Raw genomic sequence first — 15,104 nt, 5'->3', positions numbered from 1 at the left:
TTCCCCAGGGGAGACAGGTGCTGGATTTGGCCCCTGTTTGGTCTCCAGCATTGCCCAGGACAGGGCACGGTCTGGAGCATGCACCCACCCTGTCTATGTGGATGAATAATGAAAGGATAAGTATGGCTTCTGCTGCCTGGTCTTCCTCCGCAGCCCATGGCGGGCAGGCTTTCCTGATGCCTGCCTCACACCAGCTGCAGAGTTAGAGGGAGCCTGGGTAGCTCCAAAGCTGGTGTCGGGACCTCATGCCACCCCAAGAGGGCAGGCAGGGTGTATCTACCCAAGGAAACTCCTGCTCATCTATCCATCCCTGCCAACAAAGTGCACCTCGGTCCACTGCCACCCCGGTGACCCATGAGAGGCTGCTTCCTGCAGCCTCTCAGAGGCAGACCTGCTCCCTGCAATGGATTGGTTCCCAGGAACCCTGGGGGAATTGTCCAGGAAGAGTCCCTTGGTCCATGTTGGGCCAGAAAGCCAAACATGAGCTCACAATACTACTAATAATAGCAAAAGCTTGCACGGCAGCAAGGGCTTCACAGTTTACAATGACATTCCATCTAAATCATCTCATGGATCCTCAGAGAAGGCCATAGGCAGGCAGGACAGAAATCACCATCCCTGTTCTAGAACCACAGAGAAACAGGGAGGGTGGTGCACTGTGCCCCAGGTGAAAGATTTTGGATTTCAGGCTATTTGGAATTCAGGAAGCCCATGAATTTGGATGGAAAGAAATATCACATCTTTATTTTCACTAGCGTCTATCCTGGACAAGCCACAGTTGAATTAGCAGTACCTGTGTCTTTGCACCAAAAGAAACCACAGGTATTTTCACATCATGTAGCAGCTGTAGAAATGTCAAAATATTGTTTACACTCATCAGCACTGAGAAATTACAGTAGTTATTAGACCTGCCACAAGATCCTGTGAGTTGACAAACATACATATTACTATAGGATAATTTAAAAATAAATTTTGACTTTTCAATACATTTGTATTTTAATACATTTGGTTTACTTTGCATTTTATTTTAAACTTTTACAAACATCACTCTGGAGGCCTCCCTGGTGGCACAAGGGGTTAAGTCACAACACTATGAAGCTATCCACAGCACTGCAGCACGAGTTCTATCCCTGGCCAGGGAGTTGACCCATATGGCGCAGCAGACCTCTCCTGTCTCACCTGCTGCTCCCCTCAGCAGTGTATTTCAGTCAATCTGCCTATTCTGCTCCCCGCTCTGTCTCTGGTGGATCCTCTCTCACCTCCCCACCCACCCATCTGGCCTGCACCTCAGCTCTTGTATGCATGGATAAATAAATCTTTTTTAAAAATTTAAATAAACAAACAAATAAATAACAACATTACTCTGAAAGTTATTCTCAGCAGAAATCTAAAGGGATCCCTGTTCTGAAGGTTATTCTCAGCAGAAATCTAAAGGGATCCCTGATCTCTGTTCTCTTCAGAGCTACCCCAGACCCTTGCTCTTCATCATGAAGGCATAAAGCAGGAAAAGAAGAGCTTTTAAATGTTCCAAGAAAGAATGCTTTCTGCAGAAAATTTACACAAATATAAGATGATTAATCTCCGTACAAAGAGGACAGAAGGAGGAAGCTTAGATCAGGGTCCACTGGAACACTAGCACGTGGCTCTCCATGCCCGGATCTGATGAGATTGGTTGGTAGAAGATAAATTGTGACTGACCTGTGGGGCTGAAGATGTAACTGACCAAACATGAGGCCCCTCTGCAGAAACAGAAGTGTTAATGGGTTTGCTGAACCCTGCAATAGTCCCTAGCTGACCATGAGGGGACAGGAAGGGAACCAGAAGGATAGGAGGTTCCTGAAGGTAGGAGGAAGTAACCTCACACCAGCCACCCAGGAAGACTGTTCCAGAGCAGAGGCCCCTGACTGCCTCTAATCCGAGAGTCAGCCTCCAAGGGGCTAGGAATTTCTCAGCATTTCTGGGGAACTTTGATATGGGCTGCGCAAACCACATTCTAGAAACCCTGGTCAAGAGAAAGAAGATGGCTCCTCAGCCCATCCAGCTCCCAAGGGACTGTACTGCCTGGGCCTTTTTCTACTAGGTAACGGCCAGCCACCACCTTACATCTCTACCTCAAATGCCACCTCTACCAAGAAGACCCCCTGGCTGCCCCAGGACACAGATCTTTTGTTTGAACAATTAGTGGTAGGCCAGATTCATCATGAAATTATTGGATTTGGGCCTCCCCGGTGGCGGTGGCGCAGCGGTTGAGCGCTGGGTTGCGAAGCTGCCCGCGGCCTCTGCGGCGCCGGTTCGATCCCCGGCTGCTCCCCGACCACCGGAGGAGGGTCCCACATGGCACACAGACCTCTCCTGCCGCCCGCTGCTCCCCTCAGCAGTGTACTTTGGTCCTTCTGCCTGCTCTGCTCCCCGCTCTGGCTCTGGTGAATTCTCTCACCCTCCCGCGCTTCTGACTGTACCCAGTGCATGTACAAACAAACAAACAAACAAATAAATAAACATGCCTCTATTAAAAAAAAAAAAAGAAATTATTGGATTTAATCCTCATGGCAAGACAGTTGCTCCCCACTAATTTGTTTCCACTTAGTACAAGGAGTGATTTTTTTTTTTTAACTGCATTTCTCCCATCTAAAATCCTCCAATGATCACCAAAACTTGGAAACAATCCAAATGTCCTTCAACTGGTAATGGATAAAGTGGTACATCCATATTATGGAATACTACTCAGCAACAAAAAAGGAACTGCTAATACCAGCAACAGCATCAGTGGAGCCAAAATGCATTAAGCTAAGTAAAGGAAGCCAAACTACATAGTGTCTGAGTCCATTTATATGACATTCTGGAAAAGGCAGGGCCATAGGGATGGAACAGATCAGGGGTTATCAGGGACTGAGGAAGAAGGGAGGAACTGACTACAAAGGAGAAACTGGGGAAGGCCGGTGGTGGAACTGTATATTTGTGAAAACTCATTTTACTATGAAAATTACTTGCCCTAAAAGCAGGACAAAAGCCTGACAACTGGGGCTTCCCTGGTGATGCAGGGGTTAAAGTCTCAGGTCTATCAAGCTATCACCAGCCACTGAGGCATGAGTTCGATCCCCAGTCAGGGAGTTAACCCACATGGCACAGCAGACCTCTCCTGTCTCGCCCGCTGCTCCCCTCAACAGTGTATTTCTGTCAATCCGCCTGTTCTCCTGCCCCTCTCTCTCTGGTGAATCTCTTACCTCCCAAACTTCAGGCCTCCACCCCAGCTCTTAAATGCATGCACACACACACACACAAAGTCTGACCACTGTCCACCTCTCCATCTTCATCACCTCCCACTCCTCTCATTGGTTATACTTCAGCCACTTAGGTCTTCTCCCAGCAGTCAAAAGACATCTTACACATCCTACCGCCAAGCCTCTATACCTGCCCTTCCCTCTGCAACTCCCTGCACACATCTTGGTATTACTGGTTCCCCCTCCTACTTGAGGCCTCCACTTAAATGCCACCTCCTCCGAGAAACCTTCCAGAGTCCTCGCAGCCTGTTATATCCATCTCAAACCTGTGTTTCTTTCATGGAATGTAATCATAGGCTCATCTGGGATACTAATTGTTTTACTTATGGTCTGTTTACTTGTGAATGTTGGTCTCTACCACTAGAATGTCAGGGCATCAGGAGGGCGGAGCCCAGAACAGTGACTGGAAAACAAAGAAATAGCTCAATAGATAGCTGCCTGATGATTACATGGGCCTAAGGTGACCATCCCGTTCCACTTCCCTGCATAAAATCGCTTCTAGTCAGTACTGCTGTGTATAAATCTAATTTCCTGACCCTGTTAAGTTAATGTCCATGGAAGCTTCAGATCCCAGTGGTGGGTCTCAAATCCCAGTCTACTAACTCCCGGTCTGCATCTCTGCCAGATTCCAAACCTCATCCACTTACATCACTTCCTCCCCAAGTTCCAGGGACCCAGTGGGCTGATGGGCAAATAGACCCAGGAAGAGAGATCTGAGCTGAGGGACCCAGAGTTTTCTCTCCCCAAGACGGCAACCACTTACAGAGAAACAGGAGCCTTTGCTGGCCCGCCTTCTCCCACATCACCCTGATCACCGTGGTCCCTCCCTTGGGCCAAAGCCCGGGCTGCCTTCCCATCTGCCACCCTGGCTCTGGCCTGCAGGGTGGGCCAGCAGTGGCCACAAAGGCGTTATGCCAGCCCCCCAGAGAGACCAGGGCAGCCATCTGCTGTCCCTTCTGCCCACCCCCCCGGGATCTGTCAAGGTTCCAGATGAGATCATTGCACTTGGACCCCAAGGACAGCAGAAGGCTCTGCAAAGCTCCATTTCCCCTCCAGTTTAATAACAGAGACTCTGGGCGTAGCAGCAGGGGGAAGGAAACCCACAGACTCCAAGGGATACTGAAGCCTAGAGAGGGCCTGGAAGCACCCCATAGTCCCCCAGAGGTCCAGAGTTGACCAGGGAGGGACTCTGGGCTCCTGCCTCCCAATCCAGACCTTGGCCTCCTTGGGTTGAAGCTGGGCTCTAGTTGTGGGGAAGTCAGAGAAGCAGGCCAGCATACCTAGCCAGGCATTACCACATCACGCAGCACCCCTGCCCCAGCTGGCATGGAGGCTGCCTGGTCCCGGCGACCTTCAGGGTCATGAGGGGAAGACAAGAGTCTGGACTTGCCTCTCCAACACCAATAAACAATGGCAGGCTGCTCCCCAGAGGTCCCCTTGTGCCTGCACGTGGCGGGGAGGGGACATTATTGTCTCAGTGTCCTAAACAATCCCCAACCGACAGGTGAGGAACCCAGGTCAGAAAGGCCAAGTGGGGCCTCCCTGGTGGCATAGGGGTTAAAGACGGTGCTGTCAAGCTATCTCCAGCCTCTGCAGTACAAGTTCGACCTCCGGTCAGGGAGCAACCCACATGGCGCAGCAGACCTCTCCTGTCTCGCCCGCTGCTCTCCTCAGCAGTGTACTTCGGTCAATCCACCTGTTCTGTTCCCAGCTCTGTCTCTGGTGAATCCTCATCCTCCACACCTCTGGCCTATACCCCAGTTCTTGTATGCATAAATGAATAAATAAATAAATCTTTAAAAAAAGAGAAAAGAAAAAAGAAAGGTCAAGTATGTTGTCCAAGGTCCCACACTAAGTGGCATAGCCAAGAGTCCAGTCCCATTTGAATTCTTTAAAGTAGATCTGGCACAGCTCTATATAGAGGCCAGAAACTCCCTCTAAAGGGGAGGGGGGTAGGAGGATGGTGGGGCGGGGAGCAGGGGGTAAGGAAATGCCTGCAAACTGCTCCCCACTAAGTTTAGGCCTAGCTTGTCACTGCCCCATTCCAAGCCTCACCCACAGAAGGCAGCAGTCCCTGCTGCTGGGGGAGTAAGGGGAAGAGGAGGGGGGGAAGGTAGGGAGGGGGAAGAGGGAGGGGGTCATCACAGCAGGGACAGCTCGGTGTCCCGCCTGTCTTTTCAGTGTGGACAGGAAGGAAGGCAGCATTTAGATCTGGATATGTTTAAAACATCCCTCAAATGACCTCTGGGCCATAGCCAAATCTCTGAGCCAGGAGAGAAAAGGGCTAAAGCCTTTAGGGAGAAAAATGAGGCTGGAGTGTCAAGGGTGTGGTCCAGGCTATAGTCTGAAGCTCTGCCACCCTAGCGTTGCATGCCCTGGCGCTTCACACCACTGAGACTTGGCTCGCGCCACTCCCTCTGCCTGGCGTCCAGGAATTAATACCACGAGACTCTGGTCCTTCTGCTTCTTGCCACTTTCAGGCTGTGTAACCTTTGGCAACCCCTTAACCTCTCTGGGCTTCAACTGACACTTGTGTAAAAGGACGGAACTAGGTCCAGCCCCGGTAAGGTTGCTGACCTCCAGCTGAACATAGGGGGACAGGGCTAAGGTGAAACCTGCAATTACTCAATTAATAACTTAATTACTGTAGAGGTAAATGCCCCAAGGAGCCTGCAGGAAGCTCTTAGGTGTCTAACGCGGGAGTCTGGTCCGGGGCAGCCAGAGGAAGAGGTGTTGGAGCTCTAAGCAGGAAAGCTGGGAAGGAAACCAAGGGGAGGGGGCGGGGAAGGCAGCAGAGGCCCTGGGGTCACAGGGCCCTTGCCTGGAAGCTGGGGATGTGCAGCAGTGGCTGAAGCTGGGAGCTGGAGTGGAGCATGGGTGAAGGGAGCCTGAGGGAGGCATGACCACACAGGCCGCTCAGACAGTTGGGCAGGCCTGAGGAGAGTCAAGTTGAGGAGGGCAGGGGCTGATGCAATAGCCCCAAGGTTCCCAAGCTGATGGGAGGGAGGTAACCTAAGTAAGACACTGAGCTGGCTCCGCCTAGCTGAAGGACACCAAACTGCTTTTACACTGGAGACTGAGCTTCTCTTTGTGGTCCAGGCAATGGGAGATTAGAACAAGGTATTAGAACAAGGACCCCAAAGCCACTCTCCATCAACAAAGAGGTATCCCCGGGTGACAGAGCCCATGGGACTGGCTTCCCTCCATATTCAGGAAAGATTGACACAGGACAGATGGGGAGGGAAAAGATGTTGGAGATCCTCACAGTGCAGTTCAGCTCCATACACACTGCCCAAGTCCCTGCCCCAAACCAAGCCCCACGCCCAAAGCCAGGTTCAACCCCAGCTGACAGTGAGTGATGAGGACTCATTGTAGGGCAACTGTTCAGTCCTCACTAAAAACCAGATCCCGTCTAATCCTTACATACCTGCTCTTTTAATTAATCCTCGCAACAACCCTGTGGACAAGCACTATCAGGACCCCCATCTTACAGACAAAAAGACTGAGGCTCATAAAGGGGACGCTACAGAGGAAAAGGCAAGGGGTGGGATGCAAGCCCAGGTCAGCTTGCCTTTAGACCACAGCGGTCTTAGCCACATTGGTCCCCAGAGAAGGCAAAGGCTGGCCTGCTGTCCCTACCTTCTCTGACACCCTGCCAGAAGAAGGGTAACCTCAAGAAGGTCAGCATATCTGGTATAAGAATGCAGACGCGGTGCTGACCTGTGGCCCACCAGTGAATGCTGGGGTCAGCCGTGTCCAGAACACCCAAGAGATTCTTTCCTACCCAGTTCCAAATTCCTTTTGGCACCACAAGGCAGAGAATGTAACCGCAGATGAGGTCATGAGTGTAGGGCACCGAGGAATAACCTTAGTAATAACCTTGGCTGCTCATCAGGCTCCAGCCTAGAATTTGGTGGAGCCCCTGCCCTGGGGAACTCCCTCTGCCCTGGAGGTTACAGGGTGGTGCTGAGTATGCCTGAACACTAATCCTTAAAAGTGCCCTACAAGAATGGGATTAAATTCCCATTTTACAAGCAAGAAAACAGGTTTATGAAGGCATTTGCAAGTGAAGATCATGTGCCAGGAGGTGTATGCACCAAGGTGGGATTTGTCCATAAGCCCACAAGGCATTCCTTCCCTCCAATACTGGGCCCATGGGGCAGGCAGGACTTCATGCCTGGTGCCACAGATGCACAAAAAGGGGGTGATTCCTAGCCCCTTCCCAACAAGGTAATCACAGTGCCTCAGCTCAGCTTGACATTCGATACCCTTCCCAAGCAGAGCCAACAACCCTTCCTAGCCTCTCCCTTGCCACTGCTCTCACCCACCATTCCTTCCGGCACTTGTATTTCTGCAGATCACTGCTTTTCATTCAATCATGCAACAAATGAGTTGCATGGATGAGTCCCTAGGATGTACTAGGAACTGTTTCAGCAGTTGGAAACTCAAGGTTAACTCCACTGCACTGATGCCTCCTCCTCCTCCAGGAAGTCTTCCAGGCCCCTTCTCTGAATGGCACATCTTCTCCAGCCTCCTCTACCCAGGCATTCTTCATACCCTTTAGGATTGGGAGTGGGAGGGCCCTCCACAGACCCCAGCAAAGGGAAAAGGGGAGGAGTAGGAAGATGAGGGCCAGCAGGAAATTCCGAAGAGATTAGAAGGGAGTTGCTCCTGGGCAGTGTTTCTCCAGTGGGCAGGCCTGACAATTGCTCCATTTCACTCAGCACACTGGGCCCAGGCCCAAGTGCAGGGCATCAGGGGCCTGCAGGCCCTCAGCGCCTCCTGACTTGGTGACCTGCCAAACCCCCAACCACTTACCACCCAGCCCCAACCAGGATCCTAGGACACGGAGAACCAGAAGGTACAAAATCAAGCTCCTGCCATGCTCCTCGCTGCTCCCAACAGCCTTGCAGAGGAGCTAAAACAGCAGTTTGTACACATTAGCTCCAGGGAGATATGGACCAGGATTTCCTGTGTTTCTGTGTGGGTGAAATGTCACAGCCAGTGCATATGTGGATGCCCTGCTTTGTGGGTCTCTGGCTTGACATTTGAGTGCTCTGTGCTCACATCCTTGCTGCTTATGTGGACGTGGCTGCCTGTCTTTGTGTCTATGTATGAGCGACTTCTGTGTGTGTGTGTATGTGAGCCCCAAGTGGGTGTGCAAGCGCTTCTGCTGTGCTCTGCGGAAGAGGCAGTGGGGGGATCTGGGGGAGGAATGTGTGTCTGTGCCGGCCTGGCAGGGGTGGCTCTGTGGGTTTCCCTGGTATCAGCGCCTGTGTGTAACAAGACTGTGTGGGTTTGTGTGCGCCTGCTTCCTCTGCGTACTTCCAAAACAACTGAGGGTGTACCCAGGCTGTGTTCCGTCTCTGGGACCCATCCATGTGTATCTGGGTGTGTAAGATGTGTGTGAGGGTGCCTTTCTCAGCCAGGGGTCTCCTAGATGGTGTGATTCTCTGTTGCGTCTGTCTGGTGATATGTGGGTGTGATGAGACAGGCGGGTCTGTGTGCCTCTCAGAGTGTGCATCCTGTCTGTGTCTGGAGGTGTACTTCTGGAAGCATATAGTGTAAGCCTGTTACTGGATGTGGATTTGGATGTGTGTGAATGGTGTGGGTCTCTGAGCATAAGCTATGAATGTGTGTGTGTGTGTTTGTGTGTGTGTGTATGTGTGCGCAAAAGAGTGAACTCAGGAACACAGGCCCAGCCCTTCCGCAAGGAATGCTGGGAGCCCTGGCAGCTTCATGGTCCCCCCAGGCCTCAGCAGCAGCCGCCTCACATTTTCCATCTCATTTTCCATCTCACTGGAGCCGCCCCATCCCCCCATGACAGGCAAATTACTGAGAGTTCTTAAACACCCAGGTCTCTGAGAAGTTTTTTCCAGGTCACCTCTCAGCTACCATAGGGGAGGCTGGGACTCAGGGTAGAGACCAGCCCAGGAGCTCTGCTGACTATAACTCCCACCTCCAACTGCCCCCACACAGCCACAGACAGACTAGAGCCACTGGGAGCTGGAAACAGCTTCATAACTGGCTACTGCATCCAGACATCTAATAAAGGACCTGGTACCGAAGAGGCACTTGGGAAACATGAGGATGAATGAATGAATGAGTGGATGAATGGATGGACAGATGAATGCCTGGAGGAGCAGGGAAAGGCACAACTAGGACAGGTACAACATTTGCCATGCACTTGATCTGTGTCACCACACCAAGAATAGTCTCCAAAACCTTGGGGTAGGCATGCCTGTCCCCAGTTTTATGGAATAGAGCCTCAGAAAGGTTGAGAACCTCACCCAGCATTCCAGAGCTTGTAACTGGCAATGCCAGGCAAGACGCCTGCTCTGTGACACTCCAAGGAACAAGCTGCCTCCTGCATGGGTGAGGCTAGAAGGGCTGGAGAAGGGGAGCTCCTTAGTGTAGACTAGAGAGTTCCCACTCTATCAGCTGTGCAACCTTGGACACATTATTCAGTCTCTCGGTTTCCTCATCCGTCAAGTGGGTCTAATATCAGAACTCCATATACAGTATTCTGCGAGGGGTGGAGAGCTTACTTAACCCAGAGCCTGGCACATTGGAAGTGATCAAATAGCTTTCATGAATCAAGAGCCATGGCAGTCCAGGAAGCAATCTTCTGGTGGTCTCTTGGCGGGTTCTAATATTTGTGCACTTGGGTTCCTATCATATCATTATCTAACCCTTGTCACTGGATCCGGACCCCCATCCCTTTCTCTAGGATCTCAGACCATTGGTGCCAATTACACTCTGCACTGCTGCAAGGTACATGCACTCACATATATGCATGCACATGCCCCTCACCCCCCAGCTCTGCCTGCAGGCTCAGCTTCTAACATAATCTCCACTTGTTCCCAACAAGTTTTAGCCTAGAGCCTGGTGCACAAGATTCTTCTCACTAATCCATGCCCCTGACTAGACATACTATGAGCAAACAAAAGCTCATTGCTCCAATCATAACATAGAAAGAACAGAAGCTAGAGTTGGGCCAACTGTTTGGGATGCTGGCTACGTGACCGGTAGCCATTTACTCTATTGCATAACGGGATAGTAGGAATGGGTGGGTTAGATGCTTCTCCTGGGCTCTTCTGCATGGACATCAGGATTGGCTGTACTCCAAATACTTATATCTAGAACCTCCCAGAAAGTGCAGATACCTGGCTTCACAGAGCCACAGGGCCACAGAATGTGATCACATCTTCTTGTCCCTCCGAGAAGCAGCCCCCGATTTATTAACATTCTAAAGTTAAGGGGATCCATCCTCCTGGCTGCTCCCAGTTCCCCCAAGAATGAAGACACAGACATCCTGTCGACTCACTGGATAGCAGAGTGGGAAAACATCATTTCATTATACAGAGAGGAAGAAAGCAGCTCAGAAAAGTCAAGTGACTTGCCCATGCCACACAGCAAATGGTGGAGTCAGTTCTCAAAGAATTGGGCTCCAACTCTCAGATTCTTCCATCCTTACGCATCGGGTTCACGCAATGTCCTCAACACACGGTATGCGAGCAACAGGAATGAGTAAGTTCTGGAAGACCTCAGAACACAGCTCTGTTCTGCAGCTAAAGCTGCATCTTACAACCCTGAAATCTCAAAAGTTAACATTCAGACCTCCTTCACTGGAAAGGATCCCGAGAGCAAGCTGCTCAACTGTAGTCACCACAAAAATCTCCCTTCTGAAGCCTCCTTGATTAATCACAATCACCAATGTTTTAAACAGTTTGCAAACTACTTTCCACAAACCCTATGTCTTTATCCAAACATGCCAGGTCATCCGGCATAACCGAATAACTCAAGTGACAGTGAGCTCATTCCCTTTCATCCTCTCACTAAGAGAGTTGCCCGTTTACACTTTCCCTGTGTGGGGCCCAGACCACCACGCTTCACGCAACAGGAGATCTGCCATCACCCCCACCAGGCCTTCTGCAGTTGACAGCTCCCAGTGCTTCCCACCAGTTGGGAGGTGAGCCCACGCAGATCCCCCTCACACGCAGTAGGACTCCCTGCACCCAGGCAGTAGGTGGTGTGGGAGCACACTGGGGATCTGTTCTTCTCCAGGTAACTCAGGTTCTGCACCTTAGAACCAAAGTGGCCCAAGGGGCAGGAAATACGTCAAGAGTGTAATGCACTCTCACTCCAAGCCCTGGCTGCCTAGGAGAACTGGCTCTGGGACCTGGAACAAGTCCCTTCCCTGCTCAGGCCACAATCTACTCATCTGTAGGATGAGCAAAACAACACCTCCTGGAGTAGTCCCTACTTTTATGGTCCACGTTCTGGGTTCTATAAAGCTCCAGAGAAGTTCAGGGACAGACCCAAGATTACACAGCAAGAACTACACAATCTGGCCCTGTTCACATCTCCCATGCAATCTCCACCTCCTCTCTAGCCTCTGCGCTGGTCTCAAAATCAACAAGCTTTTCCCTACTTCCTTACCGGATGTTCTTATTCAGCTGGTTCCATCTCATCTGTCAGTCCTTGGCCTCCCTGAGCCCCCCAGTCACACCTTCATGTGTTCTTGGTACTGTCTTTCTCCATCTTCATCATGATCCATATTGTCATTTATTGTCCAGCTACTGCTTAACCCCACTCTCCTCCATTAGACCCAAAGCCCCATGAAAACAGACACTTCATCCCTGTCCACAGTGGTACCCCCATCTGTGATGATGCCTGGCATAGGCACTAAATAGTTGTGAATGAATGAATGAGGGGCCAGGAGAAAGACGGGCCTCTTCCAGGTGGGGAGGAGGAATGATTCTGCCTACACAGAATCCACAGAGAACGTGACAGGCACCCATGGAAATGTGTCACATACCACTTGAGAATAGCAGTGATCACAGCTGCCCTCATCTGAGCTGACAACAAGCCGGGTGCTATCTTATTTACCCTGTAAGGCTGGGAGATGTGTGATTTCCCTCTTAACCAGGAAAATGAACTCCAGAGACCTCAAGTAACTTGCCCAAGATCACACAGCCAGGAATCTACAGATCCCAGATCCAAGAGAGATCTGAGAGACCTGGGCATGGAGCCTGAAACACTGAATGAATGATGGAAATTGAGGCTCAGCTTTGGCCCAGGCAGTGGGAAGTCACCTGCAAGGCCCTGCCCCTATGAGATTCTGGGGCTATTTTTCTATCTTAACAGTCATGGATGACTCAGATTGACTCCTGGGCCCTGCCACTGACTTCCTGGGATGAACAGGAGCCCATGGAGTGGAAGAATGAGAAGACTCTGAAGCAAAGCTGTGGCTCACCTTCCCTTGCCAGGATGCGCAGTGGGGGCCAGGAAGCACAAGTGAGGAGCTCAGGGTCTGAGTTCAGCGCAGTTCAAGCAAAGAGTCCAGGAAGCAGCTCAGAGCACTGGCAGGGCAGGGCCAGGTCTCTTTCTGGCTTGTCTCCCTCCTTCTGCCCACCCTCTCCTCACCCCAGGCTTCTATAGGAGCTGACTGAACCCCTGATTGCCAACACTGAATGGTGCCTTTGGGGAGATTAAGCCTCAGCTTTAACAGATGAAGAAATTGCCTAGCTTGAGGAAGAGTAGAGGCTAAAGGAGTAGACTGCTATTGAACATATGCTGCAAAGCAGATACTGGGGATAAATGGGGAGGGGGTGACACAGTTGAGCAAGACCCCAAAACTCTAACAAGAGAGAAAAACACTTGATGAGAAGAATTATCCTGCAAAGCTAAATATTGCCAGCAGATATAAATCAGCAGAGCACTGTTAACACTGCGGCCCTCTGCCTGGGGTCTGAGCCCAGGGTCTGCTGTAGGGTCTGCTGTAGTGCTATAGCATCAGCTCACAAGAGTGGCTAACCTTTCAGCTTCTTCCAAAACCATGCCGTGGTGGTAGAGCCCATGAAGCTTCCAGTCTCTCTGGCCAACGTCAGCACATAAGAGCTGGTATATCCCTAAAGTTGCCAAGGTCCAGGGCAGTGCACAGATGGAGCCTGGCCTGCACCTAGTAGGTGCTCATGTCCACTGAAAGGGTAAAGGCGAAGGCTGCTCTCTCAGGGGTGCTGTTCTGAGGTCCTCACATATCCAAAAGAATGTCCCATCTCTCACTGGGAACATGGAAAAACATGGGCCCTGGTCACGAGGGGTCAACCAGACAACTAAGTGTTCAGGGGCTGTCCCAGAGAGGGCTGAAGACAATATCCGGAGATCGAGGAAGCGGACTCTGAACCAGTTCTCCCACAACATCATCCTCCCAGGCTGTGGGACCGTTAGACTGGGCGGAAGTCGGACTGCAGCCAAGGGGATGTTCCCAGATGTCATGCTTTCAAACCGGACCCGCCCTGAATGGCAGGCAGGGACAGGCCTGCACTGGGGAAAGCCCTGGGGAAAGACTCAGAATGGTGTTCTGGCCTCTCCTCGGCAGATGGGGGTTCTAAGCAATTGAGGGTAGAGGTCTAGCTCCTCACTGACTACCCCAGGCCCGGTATTCCCCCCAAATGTCAATTATGGCTCTGGGCATCCTCCAAAGCAGTTTTCTCAAGCCCTCCTTCCCAAATCAGGGTCCTTTGACCAGTTTCCTACTCAGGTGAAGGCTTCTTAAACACAATGGGAGGGGGACGTGAAAGAGCCCTAGAGCAAGCTCCGAGTGGTCCCCCTGGGTTTAGGAGCCCTTTTCGGTGGTACTGGGCCGGCTGGTAGCTCAGGCCCTTGGGGTTATGACAACCGGCACCTCCCACAGCCCCCCTCGTCCCCATCAGCACCCCCACCTTGAGATAGTCGTTCTCCGAGCGCAGCTCCTCCAGCTCTCGCACGAAGCCGCCAGGGCCGCAGTCCAGCATGTCCTCGGTGAGGTCGGAGAAAGCGAGCGAGGCACTCAGCGGCAGGCGGCTGCTGCCCACCGACGACGCGGCTCCCGACGGCTCGTCCGGGGAGGCTGGGGGCCGCGGAGGGTGCTGCGCCGGCTGCGCGGGCTGGGGCGGCTGCCCGGGGCGGGCCCCCGCCGGGCCCCCGGCCGCCGACTCGGCGTCGCTGCTCAGCGCCAAGTCCAGGCCCAGCAGGCGCGCCTCCTCCGACGCGCAGTCCGACACCTCCGAGCTGCTGTCCGTGAGGCTGGGCGGCGGCGGCGGCGGTCTCGGCCCCGTCCCCGGGCGCGGGCGGCCCTTCGAGCGGACCCCAGTGCGCACCCCGGCCACCCGCGCCCCTGCGCCGCGCGCCCCCGGAGCCACCACGCGCCCCTTCTTGTCCGGCCGCGCCGAGGACGCGGCGCTGCAGGCGGCTGCGGCACCCGGGCCTGGGCCGCGGCGGCCCTTGGCCAGAGACCAGCCGGCCACGTCCTTGGGCCGGGCCGGCGACGGCGCGCGGTGGCTCTTCTTCCTCTCCGGGAGCGGCGCGGGCGGGGGGCCGCAGCCCCGGGCCGAGGGCTCCCCCGCCGGCGCCTCCATCGTGGCCTCCCTCGGCCTCAGCAAGCGGCGCGCATGGCTCGGGGCCGCCCGGCCTCCGCGCCCCTGTGGCGAGTCCCGGCGCACCTCGGGCCGCTCGGGCCGCGGCTGCTCTCGGCCCGCCTCAGCCGCGGGCGTGCGCTCCGGCCCCGAGCCCCGCCGCGCGCTCTCTCCGCCGCTCTGAGTTCGGAGAGCGCGACCAGACCGTCTCCAGGCGCCCCGGCTCCGGCTCCGGCTCCGGCCGGCGCCCGCCCCCTCGGCCTCGCCGCGCCCCCGGAGCGCCCCCGGGCCCCGGCTGCTGGAGCGCCGATCGCCTCCTCCGGCTCCGAGTCCGGCTGCGGCCCGGGCCCCGGCTCCGCCCGGCGCGGTCCGCCCCCCGCGCAGCCCCGCCAGCTCCCCGCCCCGCCGCCTCGGCTCGGGGGCG

The 15,104-nt window shown here is 53.5% G+C and overlaps 1 protein-coding gene across 2 annotated transcripts in view; it reads right to left on the bottom strand.

The window, feature by feature from the left end:
- The window catches only part of SOGA1 (suppressor of glucose, autophagy associated 1), a 66,752-nt gene extending 52,069 nt beyond the window's left edge, over positions 1–14,683 (bottom strand). The window contains exon 1 of one of the 2 annotated variants that reach the window (XM_037495506.2): positions 14,009–14,683. In XM_037495506.2, the coding sequence (XP_037351403.1) occupies positions 14,009–14,683 (675 nt within the window). The remainder of the gene's footprint in view (positions 1–14,008) is intronic. The other variant, XM_037495507.2, reaches the window with a different exon arrangement.
- Between the last annotated feature and the right edge of the window lie 421 nt (positions 14,684–15,104).

This window comes from Talpa occidentalis, unplaced genomic scaffold, assembly GCF_014898055.3.
Source record: "Talpa occidentalis isolate TD23 unplaced genomic scaffold, MPIMG_talOcc4v2.1 talOcc4.10, whole genome shotgun sequence".
Classification (NCBI taxonomy): domain Eukaryota; kingdom Metazoa; phylum Chordata; class Mammalia; order Eulipotyphla; family Talpidae; genus Talpa; species Talpa occidentalis.
Note: the sequence above shows the minus strand (reverse complement) of the source record. Positions and strands in the feature narration are given on the sequence as shown.